Source organism: Humulus lupulus, chromosome 5, assembly GCF_963169125.1.
Source record: "Humulus lupulus chromosome 5, drHumLupu1.1, whole genome shotgun sequence".
NCBI classification, from domain to species: domain Eukaryota; kingdom Viridiplantae; phylum Streptophyta; class Magnoliopsida; order Rosales; family Cannabaceae; genus Humulus; species Humulus lupulus.
The window spans coordinates 31,584,356-31,597,137 of NC_084797.1; the positions used below are offsets into that span (position 1 = coordinate 31,584,356).

At 32.7% G+C, this 12,782-nt stretch overlaps 1 protein-coding gene across 1 annotated transcript; it reads right to left on the bottom strand.

Annotated features, from left to right (window-relative positions):
* Positions 1–179: 179 nt before the first annotated feature.
* LOC133834722 (cytokinin hydroxylase-like) lies at positions 180–3,639 on the bottom strand. Its single transcript, XM_062264427.1, has 4 exons — positions 3,237–3,639; positions 2,882–3,111; positions 2,056–2,673; positions 180–731 (listed from the first exon to the last, which is right to left on the bottom strand). Exons 1-4 carry the CDS (start codon positions 3,529–3,531, stop codon positions 306–308), a joined length of 1,569 nt encoding a protein of 522 aa, XP_062120411.1. The 5' UTR covers positions 3,532–3,639; the 3' UTR covers positions 180–305.
* Between the last annotated feature and the right edge of the window lie 9,143 nt (positions 3,640–12,782).

A 12,782-nucleotide genomic window follows, 5' to 3' on the forward strand; every position in this document is an offset into this window, starting at 1 on the left:
GTGAGCGCTTAAAATTTTGCACTGAGAAAAATCATATTAGCGTCAAATTTGCACGGATGACTTTTCCTAGACAAAGAGATTTTAGTCTTTACCAACACATTATGGGTATTTTTGACTATGATAAAAAAACGTCGGGAAAAACTCCAGACTTTGTAGTGACATGTTAAATTATTTATAAATTATATAAACATTGTATTTTTATTTAATTAATAAAATATTACATCTTTATTAATAAAAAATATAACTCTAGAGGCTGAAATAAAATTGCATACTTGCTATCCACCTAGTTTATATATAGGGTTAACTTAAAGCGGCTGAAATAGTATAGGCAGCCCTTGGGTAGGCCTGAGGGAAAGCATGATAGCAGGAGAATGAGTATAGGTTGGAGAGAGGTTAAAAGAAAACCTAGATAGAATAAGGGTTAAGAAAATCTTGTACTCCATGAAGCTCAAGTTTCTTCCAACACACATTCTCCCTCCAAACCCAAAAGGCAAAAACCCCATCTTGTGATTACACCCTCCAAATATGTCGTCCTTAAATCTCTGTGGCTTGAACTCGTTTACGTCGTCGCCCCATAGAGTTGGGTCATGGTGCATGGCCACCACGTCGATCCACACGTTGGTGCCATTAGGGATTGTTTGGTCGCCCACTTTAATGTCTCCTCTTGCTTGCCTTTGCACATTTGGTGCTGAAGGGTATAGTCGAAATACTTCGTTCATCACCCATCCCATCTGCATATCCACAAATTAAATTAGGCTACACCGCATTAATTTTTTTTAACATATGAACATGTCATCACATCAAAAGTTTTGTCTAAAACAATATAAAATAATGATCATGGAATATATGCAAACACGCAAAAGCTACATTATGTCTACTCTTCTTTTGTGAAAGCTAAAAATTCTTAAAAATAATATTGTAATAATAATGTACATCTAGCTAGATCAATATATATAAATATATATACCATTATTTAATCATTACCTAGAGGTATTTTTAGTATTTTTGTTACATAAATAAGTTGTAACTCTAATTTTTTTACATGATGGTGTATAATGTAGTTACCATGAATTTTTTCTAAATCTTCAGGAAATTCTGAATAATTTAGGATGTCGAAATCAATATTCAAACAATTTGTTGCACGCGTGGCTGTTTCAATATTTATACGCGCAAGAATATTTAAATCATAATTTCGACATTCTAATTTATCCAGAATTTCCTAAAAATTTGTAAGAAATTTTCTGTAACTACATTATACACCGTTATGTAAAAAAAATAAAAAACAGAGTTACAACTTATTCATATACAAAAAATATTAAAAATAACAATTATTCACCACCCAAATTTTTTATTATATATATATATTTATGTATGTATGTACTCTCCAACCATATAGAAGTCTTGTTTTGTTCATACAGTGATGTGGCCATAGCTAGGGACCAAGGAATAAGAGCACAAAAGGGCTACTTTTATTCATTATATGATAAGGACATGGACAACGTGTATGCGGATAAGTGGCTTCTAGCGAGCATATGAGTGGTCTCAAACTAGCATATAATTAGTTGATAAAAATAAAAGCAAAACAAAACCATGGGAAGCATGTGCTTCTTTGTCACGCGCTTTGACGCGTGGATTAGCTAGCTCTATTAGCCGATTCATCCTTTGACTTTTGACCTCCGACCATCTCTCTAACCGGAATTAAAGATTTGTCCTTTTGTACATGAGTCTGAATTGAATGTATATATGATCATCAAGTAATCATCTTTTTCAAAAATAAAATGACAAAAATGCGGCTTTATATGGATGACATATTGGATTTTATATGTTACTATAACAAACAAAATTGGTGCAATAATTGCTTCCATCTCATGATTAAATAGTCAGAGATGGACCCTATATATACGTGAAAATCATGCCACACACTAACATTTCGTACAGTACTATAAAACTGATCAAAATACCATTCTCTAATCTAACCACTAGATGGTTATGAATATTCTATATCATATATTATTTATAAGCTGTAAAAATAGAGTATCAAATAAAGATTCATACCTTCTTTAACCCACCAAGCAACGTGGCATCAACTTCTTTATCTCCAATCACTTGCTTAATCTCCTCTCTCAACTCAACTTGCCACTCAGGATACATGGCAAGAAGTAGCATTGTCCAAGTGATGGCCAACGCCGTCGTTTCGTGTCCGCCGAAGAAGAACGTTTTACACTCATCGACCAGTTCCCTCGTCGTCAAGCTCCTCCCCGACGACGCTCCTCCTGTACTCTCTTTAAGCAACAAGCCAAGCAGGTCATAGTGTTGACGACACTCTTTATTTTTGGACTCTAACTTTCGAGCTTCCACTATAGAGAAAAAAAGAGTGTCGATCTCTTGGCCAAGCTTCTTGGCTTCTAGAGTTTTGGTTGGGCATAAGAACTTGCTGAAAGGGACCCCCACAAACCGGTTTGTCTTGAAGAGAGTGGTCTGTAGAGCTTTTAATTTCTCAAACACTAACCTACCACTTTCGTAACTTATCCCAAAACTCGTCTTTGCTATGACTTCCCCGGCTGTCGTTGTAATTTCTCTCTCCACGTCAATTTCTGGGTTGCCGGAACTTATCTGGGTGGCCCAGTTGTCCAACATATTTGTGGCGGACTCCACTATTAAACATGACATTGCCTGTATCACATTACGTACGTACTTACGATAAGTTATCACATAAACATAATACACATATATATAGTAATGTGTTTCATGTAGTACTATATTAGTCAGTCATGCATTATAATTATTATAATTATAGATGGTGTTTAATTAAGTACGTAGACATAATGTCTATTATATATATGGATTTATAAAGAAAAATAAATAAGCTGGGATAGAAGACCTTCAAGTTGGCAGGGGTGAAAGCAGGAGTGATGACATGGCGGTGACGGACCCAGTCGTCGCCTTCGACCATGACCAGACCATTGCCAAACATGGGTTTCCTATCATGTTTGAACACAGAGGGTTTTCCCCAACCCTTGGCCAACACTTGTCCAGACAAATTTTTCAGAAATTTTGGGTCTGACACGTATAAAAATGGCTCTGTGCCCAGCCAGTAAATGAATACCTTCCCTGCAATAAGACCACCCATAAAAACATATCAGTAAGTAGTATTTCTTGTTATCTTCTACTTAGCGTCTCATGCATATATTCATGCATGTAAAAATTAATATTCTCAGTTATAGATTGCTTCTTACCAAAAGATTTTTGCCAACTAGAAAAGTAAGGAAACACCCTTGAATGTATATCATGATGTGTACCATTCTCAGAGGCATTGATTTTGGACTTGATTCCCATAATATCACTTATATTACCGAGAGGGAAACTAGGAGATGGGCCTGTGAAACCATTTCTCTTAAGTTTCAAGTTTGCTAGAGAAGGTGAAATCAAACAAGACCATAATAGTCTACACAGGACAATAAATGAAACTAGCATGATCATCATGATCACCCAGCTAAGAGGTTGAATTCTACTTAGACCAGCAAACTCCATGAAAAATATATACTACGTACGTACGTACGTAAGGAAAGCTAGGAGAGAATATATTTATAAGTTTGCTTGATTTACGTACGTAGCAGATGAGTACTCGCTATGTGTAGTTTCGAATGAAGTTTGGTAGTAGAATCGAATGGGTATTTATAGAAGAAGATGAACAAAAAAGAGATTCAACAAAGACGATCGATCGAAATTTGACTTGGAAAGGAAACTACAATTTACTTTGAATATGTAATGTGGGTGTGGCTAATTTTCTAGTCTTTCATTTGAACATATAATAAAAAAGGTGGCCGTGTTTCTTCTTTTCTTTGTTTTTCATTTTAAACTAATTGTAACTTTTGGAATGGTGCCCTTTTTATAATTAAATAATGCCACTGTGGTTTTTGGTTATATATAATTAAATATAGTTCTATTCAATCTTTTTCTTTTGGACTTGTTATTAGGATTTGCGACAAAAGAAATTCAAGCATACCGTCTCCACGAGTCAGCCAATTAGTGCCATACACGTGATGGGGCTGGACCACTGGATCACTGGATCGCAGAGTACCAACGAATTACTCTCTCTCTCTCTCTCTCTCTCTTGGCCTTTATTGTTTTTCCATCCTATCCTCTGAATTCAAATTGAAGTGAATCGATTTATAAAAAATAAAAGAGGAATTAAAGAAGATGCTGCCTTCAGTTCAGATTATGTTTCCCATGCATGCTCAGAAGATATTTTAGAAATTAAATTGGTAAGAGCCCGTATAAATTTTAAGAATTTGTAACTACCAACTAAAAGTCATAAAAGTTTACTGATTGAACTTCAATTGAATCAATCAATCAGAATCCGAATAAGTTGTTTAATTGACTTATAAGAATTTGATATCAACAGTATTCTCATATTAAAGTTTATATGATTGTAGAGCTTTTATGACATAACAAAATTTTTTGTAGTTAAATATTATAATAAAATGTATTTTTAAATTAGTGTATAAATTTATTTTTATATTAATTTTGAAAATTAATATTCAATTTTAAATTATATATACAATTTTTTTAAAATAACAATTATCAACTTTTTTTGTATATTCATTGTTTTTTGCATCAACAAAAATATAATATAAATAAAACAAATACTAATTCAAAATTACCTATGAAAGAACATTGACAAACAAAAAAAATTATTTAAGTTAATAATTAGTAGATTATATATGTTATTCTATAGAAAAAATATTATATTAATATATATATTTTATTTAATTTTAAATTTATTCAATTTGAATTTTTTAAATTAAATGAGGGTATATATGACTGTTTATAATTTAAGTGGGAATCCCTCAACCTCATAGAATTATCTCAAATTAGTGTCCTATTCCTAAAAATGTTATGTAAGTAAATAAAAGTAATGACAACGATTCTCTAATCTCATAAATAAACGCACAAGTCTTGACCAATTTTTTTTTTTTTTCATATTTGAACAAATTCGCTTTTTATTGCTACATAATTCTTTGGTAAGATACTACGCGTTTCTATTCTTCTATTCAACATTATAATTTTTTTTTATATAATTTTCTATATGTTATTTAACTTTTGCTATAGATTTATTTATGAAATATTGTAAAAGAGCATGCTTTCTTTTTAAATTTGTTTGTTTACATTAGATTTTTTTTTCACTAAAATATAATTTCAAGAGAAGAACAAAACAAATAAATATGTTTATTTCGTGTTGAATATATATAAATATAAGAATTTTCTTAAGTATGGGCATTACTTTTGCTCCTATTGTATGAGCGTTTTTTTATTTTTGGCACTTGGAGAAATTTTAACCTATTTTTTTGCACGATGGTGTACATTATAGTTATAACAAACATCCCCGCCAATTTTTTTAAAATTCCAAATAATTTAGAGTGTCGAAATCAAAGTGTAAATAGTTAGTTGCATGTATGCCTAATTTTTTTAATACGTGTGAAAAACAGACTATTTGAACTCTGATTTTGGCACCGTAAATTATTTATTGCTCAATCTTCAATATTACAACCAACAAGAACTTTACAAAATTGAGTTCTTGAAACTCAAAATATGAACGATACAAACACTTGTCTAAACTCTTAAAGAGAAAAAATGAGTATTGAAACCTAAAACTAGAGAGAAGTCTTTATTCAAATGTCTAAGGCTGAGTAATTTATAGTGTACACCTAAACAACCCCATCAACAAACTTAACTGGCTTTTAAACCAATAAGAACTTACCAATTGTGCAAGTAGTCTCAATCACTCACAACATAAGTCTTCATAAAGTCTTCAGGCATCTAGTTTTGTAGCAAGATTGGTTAGCTGTGTTTTGTTCATTCTTTCCCCTAACCACGAGACCTCATTGGTTAAGTTGGGGTAGGAATATCTATTGGGCTATGATTACAGGGCAAGCAAGATTGCAAAAGCAAGGGAAATATATTAGGTGGTTGAGACAGCAGGTTCCGTCAGGGAACATTGCTTCGTATGTTTTGACAACAATGGCACAAGTTTCGATTCAACATGAGGATGAGAATAGATGGGAGCTACTGTATGAAAGATTCTAGAAGCATTATCTTCCAGTTTTTGAGGGAGGCTTGGACCCTTTCAGAGCTGAACAGTGGATGGGCATGATTAACTTTATCCTTGACTATATGGGAGTGGTAGACAATGATAGAGTGGCTTGTGCCACGTACATGTTGCGGGAGGATGCCCAAACGTGGTGGGAAGTGATATCCTAGACCCAGAATGTTATCATGATGGGTTGGGAAGAATTCATAAAATTGTTCAACAAGAGATTCTATTGTGACGCAGATCAAATTGCGAAGACAAATGAGTTTAAGAACTTGGTTCAGGGTGGTAAGACAGTGACAGAGTTTGTTAATGAATTTGATGGGTTGGCCAAATTCGCTTTTGATTTGGTACCAACAAATGTGGCCCGGGAGGAATGATTCATTCAAGGATTGAACTCTGGGGTAGCCCAGAGAGTTAGGATTGCTCCAATACATGAGATTTCTACATAATGCTCATATCTTCAACCAATTCTCTGGGTATCTGCTTTAGGCTATACAATTTTCCAGTGCCACTCAGAGCATCTGCTACCACGTTATATTTTCTTGGATGATAAAGGATCTCACAATCATAATCCTTCACCAGCTCTAACCAACATCTCTGTTGCATGTGTTAGATCCTTCTGTGTGAAAAAGTATTTAAATGTTTATGATCAGTGTAGATCTCACACTTCTCCCCATACAGATAGTTTCACCACACTTTCAATGCAAACACCACCGTTGCCAACTCTAAGTCATGCGTAGGGTATCACTACTTATACTCCTTTAATTGCCTTGAGGCATATGCAATGACTTTACCATCTTGCATCATAACACAACCTAATGTTGCCTCGAAGCATCACAATAGACCACAATTTTATCCTAATATGAAGGAAGAATCAACACTAGAGCAGTAATCAATCGTTGCTTCAACTCCTAAAAGGTGATCTCACATCTGTCAGACCAAACAAACTTCAAATTTTTGCGTGTCAGCTCAATCAATAGGGTTTCAATCCTCAAGAACCCTTCCATGAAATGCCAATAATACCCAGCCAACCCAAGGAAACTTCTAACGTCTGAGGCACTCCTTGGCCTTGGCTAGTTCCTCATTGCTTCTATCTTGGTTGGATCCACCATTATCCCACCCTTACTAACAATGTGACCAAGAAATGTCACCTGAGGTAACCAGAACTCACACTTCTTGAACTTAGCATATAGCATGTGTTCCCTCCATCTCTGCAATACCAAACGAAGACGTTGCTCGTGTTCTGCCTATTAGGAAAAATAGTTTTGCCTCAATGGAAATGGTAAGATAATTACAACTCTAAACAAAATATTACAAATAAATAATTATTGATTAAATAAAGTTACAACTCTATGACTGAAAATACAAATAAATAAAGAAGAAATAGAATAAGAGAAATAGAGAGAGAAATACAACTCTATGCAAAATAATACAAATAAAGTAAAGTGTTTGAAACAAAAAGGAAAGAAGATTACAGCTCAAAGCAAGAAATACAAATAAACAAAAGAGAAGAATATGAAGATGAAGTGAAATAGAATAGAAAGAAAGAACAAGAAAATAAAATAGAAACAACTCTCACTCACACTACCAAAGTGAAGAGTGTTGGGGATCACCAACTTGAACAAGGTTTGAAACCTCTGTCCAAAAGCTTATTTCCCCCTAACTCAAGCACTAAGGGATCTCTCATGGATTTTTGGAAATGCTTTCTGGAATAATCAAGCCTCAAGGTGTTTCTAGCCAAATGCTCTAATGGATAAAAATGTTGTGTCTTACAAGTGAGCATTAGGCTCCTATTTATAGAGTTTTGAGACACTATTTGAATTTCAAATTCCACCAACCCCCATGGCTGTTACCAATGATTAGTTGGATGTTTGTGGAATTAAAATAGATAATTTGGGAGTTATTTGGCTGTTGGAAACATTCAAAATTAGATAAAACTAAAAATTGGAATATGTTGTCAGCCACTTGGGTCGTGGCCTGACAAACAGGCGCCGCGGTCCTCAGAGCGTTTCTGCCACTTGGGCCGCAACCTGACAAACAGGCGCCGTGGCCCTAGACATTTTCCAGCAACCAATTTTTTAATTTTTTCAAAACGTTCCAAATTTATTCCCACTTGATTTTGTAACTTCCATACACAATATGGGAGTTAAAATCACATCTCTATCAGCCATTTCTCATATGGCTTGAAGAAATTCATCTCAATATTGTGTAACAACAAATCTACACAATAATGGGTGATATTTTGAAGTTACAAATTTGAAACACCAAATATGTTACATATTTGGATATATCTCATATATCTAAATATTGTAACTCCATATTATATGTTACAATATGTGAGACGTTTATTTAATCTAAAACATTATATTATAATATAATATAATATTACATTATATTATATTATATTATAAAATAATATAACACTGCCTCTGACTGAGAGTAAACCATAATATCATCAATGAAGACAATCACAAATCTGTCTAGATAATCCTTGAACACCCTGTTCATTAAATCCACAAATTGTGCTTGGGCATTGGTTAGTCCAAAAGACAAAACCAAAACTCATAATGCCCATACCTCATGTGAAAGGCTGCCTTTGGGATATCTTCATCTTTGATCCTCAGCTGGTGATAACCATTTAAATTACCCCAAAAATGAACTAAAACACAAAGATTCAAAGATTTACCATTTTGAGCTTTGAGCTTAGAACTTACCCAAATCCGAGAATCTATGTCTGAATTATGGGCTTTAAACTCAATTTCAAGCTTGGAACAACCACCAAACCACGTTTCCTCGAAAAAAAAAATCAACTCAAAAACCCCTAGAAACCTCAAATCATTAGAATGTATCTTAACCTCATCTTAATCAAGAACACTACAATTGAAATGAAAAACAAAGAAAATGGGTTCTTACCTTCTCTAAATTTCAAAACCTTTAGAGTGGGTATGATTATGCTGCTCCTAATCCTTCCCAATACCCCAAGTTTCCAAGAAATTTCCTCAAATTCAAGCCTTTGTGTTTGGTATTCTCGGGAGAGTTCTTGAGAGTAACCAAAGAGAGAGAGAGAGAACATAGAACGATAATGGGAAGGAGGGAAAGATTCATATTAGATTTCACTATCCTGAAGGTCAAAAGACCAAATTACCCTTCCTCTCAACATCCATTCATAATAAATCCCAAGGCCAAAATGGTAATTTAGCCTAAAAATTCCAACTAACCTCAAATCATACCTCAAAGTCCCAATTTAATTCACTATTCTTCCAAATACAAGTATTTTCCTCAATTCTATCTCATATTCCATCAATTTCCAAAATACGCATTATTATAAAAATACCCTTGGCTCACCCAAAGCCGACTATAAATCTTCGTTGTGACTTTTTCACTAAATTGCTCAAAAGGATCAACTCACGCTGAATATCACAAATATATCCACATAATAGTGTTCTCTCAACATGTCAAAATTACAAAAATGGTCGTTTTTAACAAAAGTGGGTCTTTAAACACATCCAATACATATAATCATGCATACTCAATCATATAAGCATATAAATCACATAATTCATTTAATTAGCACCTAATCATCCCACGTGTCCTCCTTGCACACTAATCCATACACTTAATTCTATTAGAGATTTTGAGACGTTACATATAATTGAATTACCATTGACATTGTTTGGGTTATTGTCGATCGTTTAACAAAATCTACTCATTTTATTTCAATCACAAAGGACTACAAGATTACTAGATTAACTCTTTATGTGGACAATATAGTTCAATTGGATGGGGTGACTTCGAGCATTGCTTCTGATAGAGTTCCATCTTTCACATCAATGTTTTGGTGAGCATGGCAAAAAGCTTTGGGGACTGAGCTTCACTTGAGCACCGCACATCATCCTAAGATAGATGGATAGTCTGAGAGGTTTGTACAAACTTTAGAGGATATACTTCGTTCTTGTATTTTGGATTTTGGAGGTAGCTAGGGAGAACACTTGCCTTTGGTAGAATTTATTTATAACAATAGCTACCAGGCTAGTATAGGCATGGCTCCTTATAAGGCTTTATACTGAAGACCATGCAAATCATCACCTTTATGCTGGGAAGAACCAGATGAGCATGTCACTATTTGACCTTAGATTATTGCTTGTACCACCGAGAAGATCAAGGATATTCAAGAGAGACTCAAAGTTATTCAAATATGTCAGAAGAGCTTTGCCAATCTCCATCAATAAGAAGTTGAGTTTGAGGTTGGTGACTATATCTTCTTGAAAGTTACTCCTATGCATGGTGTGATGATATTTGGAGTGAAGGGTAACCTTTAGTGCACCCGCCAAAAAAGGGCACACCGGTGCACCCTTCTTGTGTTTTTGGTACTTGGATAATTTTCGGCACAATTTTTTTACGACCGTGTACATTATAGTTATTTAGAATATCTTGCAAATTTTTGGAAAATTCTGAATAATTTACGGTGTTGAAAACAAGGTTCAAATAGTTTTTTGTACGCATGACTTTTTTTTTATGCGAATGGAAAGTAATATGTTTGAACCTTGTGTTTTGGTACTGTAAATTATTTAGAATTTTCCGAAAATTTTTAGGATGCTCTAAATAATTATAATATACACAGTCATAAACATGATTGCGCTAAAAATTATCCAGACATAAAAAACACAAAGAAAGTGCACTAATGCACCCAAAAATAGAAGGTGCACTCTAGAATTCTCTCAATAGATAAAATGTAAAAACTTGCCACATTTGTAAACAAACCTTCACCGGCCAAGCCTGAGAACATTTATTAATTCTATCTTGTTTTTGAAGGTCAACAATGTACACTACAAGAAAAATTACTTTTACACGCGACAATATTAGGGGCGACAAATTGGTAATTTTTCTTACATCTCCTCCCCCCGGAGCCCAGGTATCATATACACCCCCAAAATAAAGAGCCTTAAATACTAGAAGAAAAGCACCTCCACTCATAATTAGATATTTTGACCAAAAGCAGATAGGAAATTTAGGCGATTAATTTTTTTAGTGAAAATTATCAAGGGCAAAGTGTCGCCCCTAATATTAATAACATCACCCCTGATATTTATATATACCCTTACCCCTTAGTCTTCTCCACCATTCGCACCTGAAACTGGAAAAAAAAAATGCAGCTACTCTCTTCCCCAAATCTCTAAACCCCTCCCATTTTCCCAAATCTCTAAATTAAAACCTATTTTATTCAAATCTCTTCCATTTTTCCCCAAATCAAAACCCCTCTCTCTCTCTCTCTCTCTCTTTCTCTCTCTCTCTCTCTGCCACACGAACGCCTCCACCACCATTGGCTCCATCGGACCATGACGACGGGGATGGGGAGCTAGTTAGACCACCACCACAAACACGAGGAGGAGATCGCAACCGCTGCTCTCGAATCCATCAGACCACCACTGAAGGTAATTTTTTTTCTCTTCCCGTTATATATATATACTTAGTTTTTTTATTTATGTATAAATATATATTCTCTGTGTAGTGTGTATATATTTTTATATGTATTATTTATATATTTTTTTATAAGTATATATATTACCACGTGTATGTATATATTTATATATATGTTTAGTTTTTTTTATATAAATATATATGTGTGCGGATTATATATATAATTTTATTTTTATTTATTTATATTTTTATATATATTATTGTGTGTGGTGTGTATGTGTATATATATATATATTTATAAATCTATGTATATAATGTGTGTGCGGAGTGTATATATATGTATATTATTTTTAGGTTTTTTATAAATATGTATATTGTGTTTGTGTAGAAATTGAAGAAGTATCTCTTATAAATTTTGTGAGTGGGGTATCTCTAATTTTGTGGCATCAAGGTATTTATTTATTTTTTGATTATGTTGTTTTAATTAATTTAATTAATATATGAATGTGTGTAGAAAGTAAGATGTGTTTAGTGATATTTATATATGTGTGTCGAATAACATATTGTGAATGTGTGTATAAAATTGTATAATGTATTAGTGTTTGAATTTGATTAATAATATGTATATTGTGAATGTTCTGAGAATTTTCTAAGTGTTATTTGCAGGGTTTTAAATTTTCGGGGTAGGTTAGAATATAGTTGTTATGCTGTTGAAATTTTAGTAGAGTTAATTAGGAGAAGTTTTGGTAGTGTTAGGATAAATCATTATAAAATTAATTGATAATAAATAATTATTTAATTTTGAGTTCATTATTATTAATTAATTAGATTAAGAAATATATTAAGAATTAAATTAAGCTTTCAAAAATATAAAATGATGAATAAATATAATATTTAATTAAAATTAACTTAAATTTGGTGATATTAAAAATAATGAATTTGTACCCATATATTTGATAATTAAATTTAGAAATAAGATAAACCTATCTTAAACATAAAATAGAAAAAATATTATCCAAAATAATTAGCAATATAACAAAGTAATAATAAACTTAACAAATAATAAATAATTTTAAAAAAAGATTATTCATAAATTTAACATTAATTTGAAAGAAGAAAAATAAGTTTGATAATTAAAAAATAACTAATTACTAAAACTCTTAACAATTATGAAAACTAAGAATGGAAATAATTACCTATAATTAATTTCAATTATATTTAATTAAACAATAATTAAAATAGAAATTAATAGTAATTATAACTTTAGTAA

Coding starts and splice junctions, on each gene's coding strand:
- LOC133834722 (XM_062264427.1), bottom strand. CDS start 3,531: ATGGAGTTTGCTGGTCTAAGTAGAATTCAACCTCTTAGCTGGGTGATC. Junction 3,112..3,236: donor TAGTTGGCAAAAATCTTTTG/GTAAGAAGCAAT, acceptor GTCTTATTGCAG/GGAAGGTATTCATTTACTGG. Junction 732..2,055: donor TGCTTGGTGGGTTAAAGAAG/GTATGAATCTTT, acceptor GTGGATATGCAG/ATGGGATGGGTGATGAACGA.